Source organism: Entelurus aequoreus, linkage group LG27 (genome assembly GCF_033978785.1).
Source record: "Entelurus aequoreus isolate RoL-2023_Sb linkage group LG27, RoL_Eaeq_v1.1, whole genome shotgun sequence".
Lineage (NCBI taxonomy): Eukaryota > Metazoa > Chordata > Actinopteri > Syngnathiformes > Syngnathidae > Entelurus > Entelurus aequoreus.
The window spans coordinates 7,215,658-7,229,156 of record NC_084757.1 but is presented as its reverse complement, the minus strand read 5'-3'; the positions used below and the strand labels follow the sequence as shown (position 1 = coordinate 7,229,156).

Here is a 13,499-nt window from a genome sequence, read left to right as displayed (position 1 = left end):
TATGTATTTCTCAACTTCTGTGCAGCACTTTGTCAAACTTCTATTGTTTTTTGAAATGTGCTGTATAAATAAAGTGGATTGGATCTCAAATACACACAAACAGGTACCAATAAGTAAGAAAAAGTAGTTTTGCATAATAGGTCCACTTAACTCATCTTAGATAATTATTTAAAATGTCATGCAGCTGTGTAAGTTCTTAAAGGGGCTTTTTGCAGTTGCTTGCCTTGTGAGCATTTTAGTTAGAACTAGCTGCAAGCATTTTATCCTGTCCTCTTCTTGGTCTGACCATATAAGCTCCTCCCTCACTAATACGCAATACACAAAGAAAAGTGTATTAGTTCACTCACCGGTTCAACAAGAATAAAGCAACCAAGGCATCCATTTTTTAAATTAATTGGTTCTCTTTTATTTGAAAAGGTCTGTGGACAAGCATGCACATTTGCGCCAGACATCCGTAAACGACAGCCTGAACGCCAGTCTTCTATTTCGACACAAACGACTGTTTTAACAAAGTTTAACCCTCAAATTGAGACCAGTATAGACATGTATTTGTAATTTTGGTCTCCTAGACCAGTATAAGCGGAAGAAGATGGATGGATAGACCAGTATTGTTGTATGTTGGCTGTTTTTTGGTTTAAAAAATAAAAATGAATAATTTTTGAGGCAGTAACATACAGCATCTATGAGTAAGTCCAGTTTTAAATGGACGCAATGCTTGCAAATGTCCTGACTGGTGTTAGAGGTTGTCAGTCAGCCAGCAACAAATTGTGATACCAACTCATTTCCTTCCTGTGTACCGGCAGCTGCTGCTGAAGCTGATCATAGACCACCTGGCGGACTTCAGCACGGAGGCGGGTGTGTTCGCCATGTTTTCGGAGCAGATGAAGAAATGTTACTTCAACATCCTCATCAAACCAGAGCGCCTGGGCAAGTACGTCCACATTTAAACATGGCTTGATCAGCTGGTTATTTATATATTTTGAAATATTACAAATCTTACATTTTCATTTTTTATAAAAAAATGTTTCTATACAATTTTTTTAGCTTGAAATACATGTCTTCCTTTCTGTAGGGACGTCCGCCTGTTGATTCTGGAGCCCAGTCGCTGGTCCGTTATTCAGAAGTACCAGGCTATCATGAAGGGCTTGACCATAGATGACCTCATGGCCTTTGTTGTCGGTCTGAAAGCAGAGTTGTACGCTGAGGGGCTCGTGCAGGGGAACTTCACCAGCTCTGTGAGACTTCATCCTCTCTCCAAGTCCCCTTCAAAGAATTTGCCGTCCTGTGACTAATTTGATCTTTGCGCCAACAGGAGTCCAAGGAGTTCCTGCACTACTTTATTGAGTGAGTGCTCACTTGTGCTTTAGTGATGGTTTAGTGTGTGACAATCGGTACCTTGTGAACATTTAAACTACAGTATGGTGTGACCCAGCTACTCGTACAGTATCTCACAAAAGTGAGTGCATCCCCATCATTTTGTGACAGTATATCTTGTCAATGGACAATACTGTATAAAACTCAGGTGTCCAAACTTTCCATTGAGGGCTGCACAATGAAAAATCGGATGTGGGGGCCATTTTGATATATTACATTTTCAAAGCCAATACAATATACTATTATATATTTTATATAATTTATTTTTTTTTTTTTTCTAAAAAAAAAACATCCTTATGTTATTAGAATGGGTGCAATAGTAAGAATAATTATTGTAAAGATATGAGGAATTATGATTTCAAACTGATAAATGGAAAAAAAACCAGCTCCGATAACCACTTAAAAAAAGTGAGGCGAGATTACTTCTACTGTGCTGTAGGTGGGCGAGGGTAAGCAAATCAAGTTCTACTTTTCATCTATTTGTGTCCTACGCGTCCCCTTAGCTCATTGCAAACAGCAATGTTGTTCATTGTTTAGGACTCCTTTACAGTTTTAAAGGAAGACATTGTGCAAGCTGTTTTGAATACCTACCAAAAAACCCCCATCTCACTTCAACACATCAAACCTTATCAGCCGCCTGAAACGGCAACATCACTGCGACCATGTTTTGAAAGCCTACAAAGACACCTGCTGCTAAGGAAGCTGCCTCAAAGCCTTCTGCAAAGAAAAGCGTGCACATGCTACATTTGAATCGTGTAAGAAATAAGATATCATATTAATAATATAAGAATCGATACAAAAGTAAGTTAATCGGTCATTTTTCTGGAGAAGCAGAAAGTTATCTGTGTAAGTTTAGTTTTTTTCAATCACATTGTGCTTGCCTAATTTTGAGCATCAACATTTCAACTTTTTCTCGTTACTTCACACCTATTTGCTCTTTTTGTCCTCCTATGTGTTGTTGTAGTATTTTCACAATGTTCAGATATTAGCTGCAGGCTGCAAATGGGCCGCTCTTTAGACACCCCCGCTATACAACATAAACTTGGATATACTTTAGAGGAGTCAGTGTACGGCCTGTATAGATTTACGGTCTACTGAAAATGAGTCAACACAACAAGTGAGTAGTAAGATAGATTGCCTCCATCAATCATTGTAGTGGTGCTGCATAAGTGCTGCTGCCACTAGAAAGCTGTGGTTTATTGAAGGAAAACCTCTGAGTGACATTGTAAAGAAGCAGAGCATGATCCCTTCCTTTTGAAAATCCGGGCTGCATTGCTGTTTTCCAACGTAAGGAGCCAAAGCCTCTACCTCCAGGATGACAAGTGACTTTCTGACCAAGCTGAAGGTGATGGAGTGGACAAGTATGTCTCCTCCAGATCGGACCAATTGAGCACCTGTGGGGCATCCTTAAGTGCACGGACGAAAGGAGGAGGAGCTCAAGGTGTATAACATCTACTAGTGATGTCATGGAAGAACCAACAATCAGGACAGTAAATCTATACAAGCTGTACACTGACTACTCTAAGTTATAACTAACCTTCATTCCTGTCGTATTGTCTTTTGAGAGGATACACTTTGATGACTAAAAGTGAGTAGTGTACTGGCGTTTACAGTTAAGTCCTCATTGTGTGTCCCTGCAGGAAGCTGCAGTTCCAGCCTCTGTCAGCAGAGGTCCCCGTCTTGTTCCGAGTAGTGGAGCTGCCTCAGAAACATACCCTCTGCAAGGTCAAGTCTCTCAACAAGGGGGATGCCAACTCAGAGGTCACCGTGTACTACCAGGTCACCGTCTGTTCTTTGTGTCTTTTTACTTTATCATTTCAATTTACAAACTTAATTGGTACTTGAACAGGATCCGTGAATCAAAGTTTGTATACTGAAGCAAATTTCACCATAAGAAACAAGGGGAAAATAATAATAGGTTCCACCCTGGACAAAAGTTCATATTTTAGTTAAGGTTTGTACTCTTTGAGCACAATACAAAGTGCTGTACAATACTGTATATCAAACAAACATAACAAGGGGGTGATGGATCAATTTTCCCTTCATTTACAAGCTACTGTCCTCTCTGCGCTGCTTACCAGGTGCACGCACAAGTCAATTCAGTGCTCCCACAAACTTTAACAACCATATTTCTTCAACTGTAAACATTTTAAAAAGTTAAATCCACTAACAATAACATCGCAAAGGAGCGGACAGACAGGGCGAGAAGGAAGGGGCCGTGTGTGTGTGTGCTTTGGAAAAGGCACCAGAGAAAGGAAGGGGCCGTGTGTGTGTGTGTGTGTGCTTTGGAAAAGGCACCAGAGAAAGGAAGGGGCCGTGTGTGTGTGTGTGTGTGCTTTGGAAAAGGCACCAGAGAAAGGAAGGGGCCGTGTGTGTGTGTGCTTTGGAAAAGGCACCAGGGAAAGGAAGGGGCCGTGTGTGTGTGTGCTTTGGAAAAGGCACCAGAGAAAGGAAGGGGCCGTGTGTGTGTGTGCTTTGGAAAAGGCACCAGAGAAAGGAAGGGGCCGTGTGTGTGTGTGTGTGCTTTGGAAAAGGCACCAGGGAAAGGAAGGGGCCGTGTGTGTGTGTGTGTGTGCTTTGGAAAAGGCACCAGAGAAAGGAAGGGGCCGTGTGTGTGTGTGCTTTGGAAAAGGCACCAGGGAAAGGAAGGGGCCGTGTGTGTGTGTGTGTGCTTTGGAAAAGGCACCAGGGAAAGGAAGGGGCCGTGTGTGTGAGTGCTTTGGAAAAGGCACCAGGGAAAGGAAGGGGCCGTGTGTGTGAGTGCTTTGGAAAAGGCACCAGAGAAAGGAAGGGGCCGTGTGTGTGTGTGAGTGCTTTGGAAAAGGCACCAGGGAAAGGAAGGGGCCGTGTGTGTGTGTGTGTGCTTTGGAAAAGGCACCAGAGAAAGGAAGGGGCCGTGTGTGTGTGTGCTTTGGAAAAGGCACCAGAGAAAGGAAGGGGCCGTGTGTGTGTGTGCTTTGGAAAAGGCACCAGAGAAAGGAAGGGGCCGTGTGTGTGTGTGTGTGCTTTGGAAAAGGCACCAGAGAAAGAGATACTGTAGCTCTCCTCCGCTGTGAAAAAAGTTTGCTTTGGCATATTTTTCCATAAAAGTCTGGTCTCATCACATTCAAAACTTGCTGTGGTACAAAGCCTGCTTTGTCGATTCTTCCATACTTGTGAGCGCCATTATTATACTCCACACAAATAGTCTTATTTGCAACTCCCTCCTTCTTTCCACGCTGTTCTGTTGTGTTTTTGAGACTCATTTTGAGCTGGCAAAATGGACTTCACTTGTCAAAAGTGGAAAAAACACAGGAAAGGCCAACACGCTGAGATGTGACTGTACTTGTGCAGCAAGCCTCCCCAAAAATGCTGCTTACAGGCGGGACACAAAATGAATGAAGCGTTTGTACCCAGAGAGACATGAATCGCACATGGAGGCATATTTGGCTGGATTTAAAAGTTTGCAAATAGAGGCGCTCGTGAATGGAGGTTCCACCGTGCTTCCTTTAATATGAAATAACAAAATCACGGGCACTATTTTGCTTTTTATACATCACAAAATGGTCCGAATGTGTTTATATATTTTTGCACTTTTGCTTGTACAATTGCACAAGCTAAAAATAAACCTTTTCTCCTGCCATAAGACAAACTAATGTGGCATCTGTGTTTCAGTCAGGACTGAAGAAGCTGCGTGAACACGCCCTGATGGAGCTGCTTGTGGTGAGTTTCAATCATTCAAATGCACAGCACACTTTATGAGCCTTCACAGACATCAAATATAGATAGATAGATAGTACTTTATTGATTCCTTCAGGAGAGTTCCCTCAGGAAAATTAAAATATATATATGCCACAAGACGAGTGTAGCACTAAAACCATAAAGCAGCCACCATCTCCAAAGACATAGGACATATTTTTAATACTTTGTTTTTCTAATTTGGTCTTCTGATCCTCTCGTTTGCACTCACCGATGGCTGGAGGGCAGAGTTGTGTCAATAGCTGAGCCGTATTCAAATGCAAACGTCAATTGTCTAATCTAATGTTTGTTTCTTTTGTAAACAAAGCAGGAACAACGTGCTGAAACGGCACAAACCTGTGGCTAATACTACTTCAACCGACGATTAAATTGTTTGTAACGCAAGGTATGCTCACAACTTAAAGCATAACTAAAAGAGAGCTCGTATTAAGGTACTCTGAAGTAAGGCTGAAACGACGCGTCGACGTAGTCGACGTCATCGGTTACGTAAATACGTCGACGCCGTTTTTGTGCGTCGACGCGTCGCATAATGACGTCACACTACCGTCATGGCGAAGCGCAAAGCAGACGATCAAAGAAGACGATGCGAGCGGTGCGAGCGAGGGGGGAAAAGCATGCCAAAAGTGGTCAAAAGTGTGGGAGTATTTCAATAAACGGCCTAATAATGTTGTTGTATGCACACTGTGTCGAGCGGAAATGGCCTATCATAGCAGCACAACGGCTATGAACGAACATTTGAAAGAAAACCATCAACTAGTCAATCGTCCGCGCGAGCATACGTTGTCATCATTACACAAAAACATGAATGTGTCATTTGTATCTGCTAGGGGTGTAACGGTACGTGTTTTGTATTGAACCGTTTCGGTACGGGGCTTTCGGTTCGGTACGGGGGTGTACCGAACGAGTTTCTAAGCTAAAGTCTTAGCAAGCTGCTTTGCTCCGTCTGCCTCTGTCTCAGCACGCAGCATTGTCCCACCCACACAACCATCTGATTGGTACACACGAAGCATTATCAGCCAATCAGCAGTGCGTATTCAGAGCGCATGTAGTCAGCGCTTCAGCGTGGAGCAGATAGGTGTTTAGCAGGTGAGCATCAGGCAGCGGACTCTCCCCAAATGATAATAAACACCTCCCAGTCAACTACTAGTAACATCACTATGAGCCCGTTGACCTTCTAGAAACTTAAACTGCAGCTCAGCTCACTCGCAGTCCTGGCTTGAGGTGAAGGCTAATTAGCTCTCAGTTCCAGCCACATCGACCCCTTCTGAGCGCCTATTTTCAGCTGCTGGGAATATTGTAAATAAGAAAAGAACCAAAGCATGTAGACATGCTAACCTTTCTTCATTACAACTGTTAGACACTCACTGGAATGAGTAGAATTGGTTATTGTGTACTGTGTTGGACTGGATGTTTATTTTGCACATTTTAAAAGCAATACTTAATGTTTACAGTGCTCCAGAATATTTAGATTGGCACTTTTTTGTATTGGATGTTTATCTTTATTTTTGCACATTTTAGCAAATAAGCAATACTTTCACTTTTGTTGAAATGTTTACACTGTTGTTACAGAATATTTCGTTTTGCACTTTTTTGTATTGGATGTTTATCTTTATTTTTGCACATTTTAAAGCAAAATAAGCAATACTTTTACTTTTGAAATGCTTATACTATTGCAGAATATTAAGATTTGCTACTTGATAAGCTACTTTTAATTTTGTTAAATGTTAAAAGTTTTAAATGTTTACATTGTTACAGAATATTTAGTCATGTTGTTGTCAATGTTGACTGGGTGGCCATACTTCTTTTTTTTTGTAAATAAAAGCCATGCCTTTTGAAAAAACGGGCCTACATTTATTTTTTCATCTTCATTTTGAATAAAAAAATAATCGGTAAAAGGAAAAATAATCTATAGATTAATCGAAAAAAAAATCTATAGATTAACCGATTAATGGAAAAAATAATCTATAGATTAATCGATAGAAAAATAATCGTTAGCTGCAGCCTTACTCTGAAGTTGAGGTACCACTGTCATTTTAAATAGATTTCTTAAACGTTGCTGATTGTTTAGAGCAGGGGTGGCAAAACTTAGGCTAATGTGAGTAAATCACATCAATGACCTTTGAAAGCACTTCAAATTAATAGCACGGCATTTACTTATATGACACAACACAAACCACCTTCACTAGTGCATGGTGCGTGACTAGTACATGAACTTCAAAGCAGAAGGTTGCAAGTTCAAATCCATGTTGGAGTAGAAGTAATGTTTTCAAACTTATGTTTTAATGATGTTAAAATTGTTTAAAACACTTAACTTAAGCATAGTAATTTTAAAAAGTGGATTGTTCATTGTGTTGCTCAGGGTAATATTATTTATATGGTGCTGGTAAAACACAGGGGGCAGCACGGTGGAACAGGGGTTAGTGCATGTGTCTCACAATACGAAGGTCCTGAGTAGTCCTGAGTTCAATCCCGGGCTCGGGATCTTTCTGTGTGGAGTTTGCATGTTCTCCCCGTGACTGCGTGGGTTCTACTCCGGCTTCCTCCCACCTCCAAAGACATACACCTGGGGATAGGCCCCTCCCACCTCCAAAGACATGCACCTGGGGATAGGCCCCTCCCACCTCCAAAGACATGCACCTGGGGATAGGCCCCTCCCACCTCCAAAGACATGCACCTGGGGATAGGCCCCTCCCACCTCCAAAGACATGCACCTGGGGATAGGCCCCTCCCACCTCCAAAGACATGCACCTGGGGATAGGTTGATTGGCAACACTAAATGGTCCCTAGTGTGTGATTGTTGTCTATCTGTGTTGGCCCTGTGATGAGGTGGTGACTTGTCCAGGGTGTACCCCGCCTTCCGCCCGAATGCAGCTAAGATAGGCTCCAGCACTCCCTGCGACCCCAAAAGGGACAAGTGGTAGAAAATGGATGGATGGATGGTAAAACTCAGGATTTCAGACTTTCAAAGCTGGTCTTGGACCACCCTTATTTGTCAAATCCTTATTGCATCCATGCATCACGAGTTCCATCCATCCATCCATTTTCTACCGCTTGTCCCTTTCGGGTCGCAGGGAGTGCTGGAGCCTATCTTAGCTGCATTCGGGTGGAAGGCGGTGTACACCCTGGACAAGTCGCCACCTCATCGCAGGGCTAACACAGACAGACAACATTCACACACTAGGGACCATTTAGTGTTGCCAATCAACCTATCCCCAGGTGCATGTCTTTGGAGGTGGGAGGGGCCTATCCCCAGGTGCATGTCTTTGGAGGTGGGAGGGGCCTATCCCCAGGTGCATGTCTTTGGAGGTGGGAGGGGCCTATCCCCAGGTGCATGTCTTTGGAGGTGGGAGGGGCTTATCCCCAGGTGCATGTCTTTGGAGGTGGGAGGGGCTTATCCCCAGGTGCATGTCTTTGGAGGTGGGAGGGGCCTATCCCCAGGTGCATGTCTTTGGAGGTGGGAGGGGCCTATCCCCAGGTGCATGTCTTTGGAGGTGGGAGGCAGCCGGAGTAGAACCCACGCAGTCACGGGGAGAACATGCAAACTCCACACAGAAAGACCCCGAGCCTGGGATTGAGTTTAGGACGTTCGTATTGTGAGGCACATGCACTAACCCCTGTGCCACCGTGCTGCCCTGCATCACTAATTATCTTGTCCCAAAGTAGGCTTAAAAAGCAGTTCTGCCCCCTACTGTTATGGAAGAGTTATTCTGCCATTTTTGAGCCTGCACAGACACTCAACAATGGCACATTATTTACGAAATATAATTACTGAAAAAAATATTTTTTTAGACCAATTAAGTGTTTGAAAAACACTGAATTAGAATGGAATGGCATAGTGACGTTCCAAATAAGAAAACACTAGCCCACCATGTTGCATCGGCATGTGTGTTTGTGTCATGTGACTGATGTGTTTTCTGCAGATGCACATGGAGGAGCCGTGCTTCGACTTCCTCAGAACCAAAGAGACGCTCGGGTCAGAAACATCTTCAAGTTCTCGTCTCGCTTTTAGGCAAATGTCTTCTATTTTTACAATGTGCTTTGACCTCCAGGTACCAGGTGTACCCCACCTGCAGGAACACCTCGGGAGTGCTGGGCTTCTCTGTCACCGTGGCAACACAGGCCACCAAGTTCAGGTAAGGGCACTCAGAGCATGTCGCTGGCAGGCTGACGGACACACAGGAAAAGTTAAAGGGCTACCGTTTCTATCCGGGCAGCACCGAGTTTGTTGAGTCGAAGATGGCGGAGTTCTTTGTGGGCTTCGGCGAGCGTCTGTCGGCCCTGAGCGAGGAGGTCTTCAGGACCCAGGTCACAGCGCTCATCAAGCTGAAGGAGTGCGAGGACGCCCATCTTGGAGAGGAAGTGGAGCGCAACTGGTTTGAGGTGGTCACGCAGCAGTACGTCTTCTCACGGCTCAACAAGGAGGTGGGACACAAACATTTAAAACACTCATTTTTACTGTCAGCATAAGACTTCAAACATGTTGTTGTCATTGCATTGGCCAGAACTAGTACTTTGCTAGGCCCTCTCAAAAGGATGAAAAGCTATAAACTGTGTAAAAGAGCGCCATCTTCAATGAAAATAAAGGTGCTATGGTTCTTGTTGTGTGTGCTGCAGATTGAAGCCCTGAAAAGCTTCACCCAAGAGGAGCTGGTCTCCTGGTTCCTGGAGCATCGCAGCAGCAGCAGGAAGCTCAGTGTGCACGTAAGACAACGCTGCTTACTTCCTGTTTGACATGATGCCAGCAGGAAGTAGTTACATTCAACATCTACACTGTCACGTGTTCATTTACTGTCTTGGTCAGGTGGTGGGTTTTGGTGTGGAGGAGAGTGATCCACCAGAGCAGACCCCCAGCTGTACCCCGGACAACCCCCCTTCCTCGTCCTACGGAGAGGTCAGCGAGCTGAGCTTTCTGGCCGCCTCCTCGCCATCGCTGCAGGACGCCACGCTGATCGGTGACATCCGGGCGTTTACCTCTTCCCTCCCCCTCCACCCGTACCACAAAGTCCTCAGCTAGGTGGTGCACACTCTTTATGTTGCCTGTCGACACACATACAGTAACCATGGAAACAGGTATTTAGCTCGCCTCATTAAAGTCTTTTCAAAATACACACAACTCTTTCTTTCATTGATGCAAAAAAACACCTTAAATGTTGTATGATGTATACATACTAGTTTTCTAACGCTACAATCATTAGTTACAGCTAGCATACGTTGAACAAACTGTAGTTTTGATTAATGTTGCTGTTTTATTAAGGTTTCTCACTGTGAGGAGATGATCTTTCCTTACATCATACAGTTTAACAGTGAGCACATTTATAGAGGAAAAGTAGGCTGTGAGCAGGCTAATGAAGATGGCATCCATGGTCCAGCTCGCTCTATTTACTTTATAATTAACTTGGATTGTTTATGATTACTGGGTGTGTCTCCCCAAACTCCATTCAGGTAAAGTAAATGATTTTTTTCATTTCATTTTCTACCGCTTATCCCTTTCGGGGTTGCGGGGGGTACAGGAGCCTATCTCAGCTACAATCGGGCGGGAGGCGGGCTACACCCTAGAAAAATCGCCACCTCATCACAGGGCCAACACAGATAGACAGACAACATTCACACTCACATTCACACACTAGGGACCATTTAGTGTTGTTAATCAACCTATCCCCAGGTGCATGTCTTTGGAGGTGGGAGGAGCCTATCCCCAGGTGCATGTCTTTGGAGGTGGGAGGAAGCCGGAGTACACACAGTCACGGGGAGAACATGCAAACACACAATCCACACAGAAAGATCCCAAGCGCAGGATGGAACCCAAGACCTTTGTATTGTGAGGCAGAAAGCAGAGAATAATTTCACCACACCTAGTGTGTGTGGGTGTGACAATCATTGGTACTTTATCTTTAACTTTAACCCCTCTGCCACCGTGCTGCCTACAAATTAGACAATTCGAGGTAATCTTCTCTTTGAAGAAAAGGAAGTGGAAATGATCTGTTCCAGGGTCCAGTTGTGCCCATCATAAAACCTAAAATCCAAAATCCCATTGATGTCACTTTAACTACACTGCATCCAGAAAGTATTCACACTTCTTCACTGTGTCCACATTTGTTATGTTACAGCCTTATTCCAAAATGGAATTAATACATGTTTGTCCTCAAAGTTCTACACACAATACCCCATAATTACAATGTGAAACGTTTTTTCACATTGTAATCACACGTACAAAACTATTCACACCCTCAATAATTTTTGGACGCAACTTTGGCAGCAATTACAGCCTCAGGTATTTTATAATACAATGCCACAAGCTTGGCACACCTATCTTTGGGCGTTTTTGTCCATTCCTCTTTGCATCACCTCTCAAACTCCTTCCGGGCGTTTACCGGACGTCCTCATTGTTGACAGAGTGGAAGAGTGCGGAGGCTACAAAATGCTTCGGATCCTCCATCATACCATAGCAGACGCCTGCTTGGAAGAGTTGGAGGGGGGCTACTCCTTGATGGCCAGTGATATCACCTTGCAGATGCTTCATTATGATCTGTTTTTCAGCAAAGGCGTGGTCAAGGACAGACTAATGGCGTCCATTGAAAGAATGTTGATTAGAAGACAACGCAAAAAGGACAGTGATGAGAGTCAGCCATTTTCTCCCCTCATAAACAAAATCCACCAGCAGCAGGGCGGGCAAACTGTGCAGGAGATATTTGTAAAAGCGTCCTCCAGGTATAGTCAAAGGGCGTCTATTCCACAGGCCCTGGCACGGTATCTGTACATCAACGAGCGAGACTTCCCTGAGGCACTAAAGTGGGCCGAGAAAGCCAAGAACATTGCGGAAAACTTGTACACAGTAGACACGATTGGACAAGTGTACAAAAGTAACCTGAGATCAAATATGGACAAAGAAAAACCGAAATGTATCTCACAATCCAGCGGACTTGCACACCAAAATTTGCTTAGCCATCAATGGAATTAGAGCTTTTCAACGCGCCCAAGAGCTACAGACACAGAGGATCATTGTCAAGTGGAGAAGCCCGATGACGAGTCAGGTGATTTCCCCGAAAATCATACGACATTAATGGCCATGTAGGAGTACTTGAAATGTCTTTTTATGTCTTTGATATATTGGCTAAGCTTCCTTTTTTTCGAAAAACATCAGCCAATGAAGAAGAAGTACTTGCAGAGTTTCCTGAACGGCTCCATTCCGATAAGTAGCGTTCACAAAGACTAAACCTGGTCAATAACAGATATGCAGAGATCATCAAGGATCACAAGCTCTTGCTGGTCCGACTGAAACCTGAAGTAAAAAAAAAGTTCTATTACCTCAACTGTTACTTCACATACACCAAAGGATATTCTGAGTTTGACAAAGTCAACCACAAGACAGTGTGTGACCACTTTAAAAAGTATGTGAATCTTTTCTGCACGGAGCCAGAGGAGCTGAAAACAGTGAAGGAGGATAATCCCAAACTGACAACTAACTTGACCATTGAAGAACATAGAATTTATCTGGAAAAGACCCAAGCGGACACCTTCTCTGGAATTCTACAACACTTGGACAAGTCCGCCGAAGAAATGGAGAACATTGTGGAATGTTATGCTTTTTTGCAACACACATTCAAACAAAAATGAAACATCCAAAGAAAAGGAATTACATTTTGGCAAATGTGGTTCTATACCTTCTCAATCCAAAGTCCAAACTTGTGAAAAGCTACCAGAAGCTGCGTGAGCTGCTTATGGAAGCTCTGCAGGCTGTTGGACACCATCACACCTGTCCAGACCCGTACTACCTGGCCCTCATGTTCTGACCCATGTGGTCAGAGGAAAACTCAGAAATCCAAACGTACATCAATGCCATTTGCCAGCACAAGCACATGTCTAAATTGTTCTACAAGAGAAGCACTATTGCTCACCTGTACTTGGGAAGAGAGAATGGACTAAAGAGACTCGTGTCAAAACCCAGTCTGGATAAGAATTTCCTTACCAAGATGAAACGTGACTTTCTGGCACAACTCTGGTGGAACGGAGACATCTTTAAGGAGAAATACATTTGCAGCTGCCTGGTCTGAGTTGGCGGTACTATTGAGCAGGGAGAAGTCTTCGCCACCTACGGTAGACTGAAGATTCCTGTGCACCCTGCTCGCCGGAGTGCAATTAGAAGCGGTTGCAGCACAGAGAAGATATCTTTTTATCTGGGATTTGCTATCGATAGGCCGCTGGCGTATGATATTCAGTATGAAAACTAGGTCAGATGGTCTGTATGTAAATATTCACTTCCTGTCTGATGTCTTCTTTGGGCATCATTTTACTGTTAACAAATAAAGGTGACATTTATTTTTACTAAGGATTGTCACACTTTTTCTTAACTGAATTTGCTGACCAGCAGTTTTGACTCCGTTGCATTC

General features: G+C 43.8%; 1 protein-coding gene across 2 annotated transcripts in view; it reads left to right on the top strand.

The window, feature by feature from the left end:
* The window catches only part of LOC133644575 (nardilysin-like), a 30,331-nt gene extending 20,113 nt beyond the window's left edge, over window positions 1-10,218 (top strand). For both annotated transcript variants that reach the window (XM_062039169.1, XM_062039168.1), the window contains 10 exons: window positions 804-931; window positions 1,073-1,235; window positions 1,313-1,344; window positions 3,015-3,153; window positions 5,029-5,076; window positions 9,033-9,085; window positions 9,162-9,245; window positions 9,327-9,534; window positions 9,727-9,813; window positions 9,914-10,218. In XM_062039169.1, coding sequence (XP_061895153.1) covers window positions 804-931; window positions 1,073-1,235; window positions 1,313-1,344; window positions 3,015-3,153; window positions 5,029-5,076; window positions 9,033-9,085; window positions 9,162-9,245; window positions 9,327-9,534; window positions 9,727-9,813; window positions 9,914-10,126 — 1,155 coding nt within the window. In that variant the 3' untranslated portion in view covers window positions 10,127-10,218. The remainder of the gene's footprint in view (window positions 1-803; window positions 932-1,072; window positions 1,236-1,312; window positions 1,345-3,014; window positions 3,154-5,028; window positions 5,077-9,032; window positions 9,086-9,161; window positions 9,246-9,326; window positions 9,535-9,726; window positions 9,814-9,913) is intronic.
* Window positions 10,219-13,499: the final 3,281 nt, after the last annotated feature.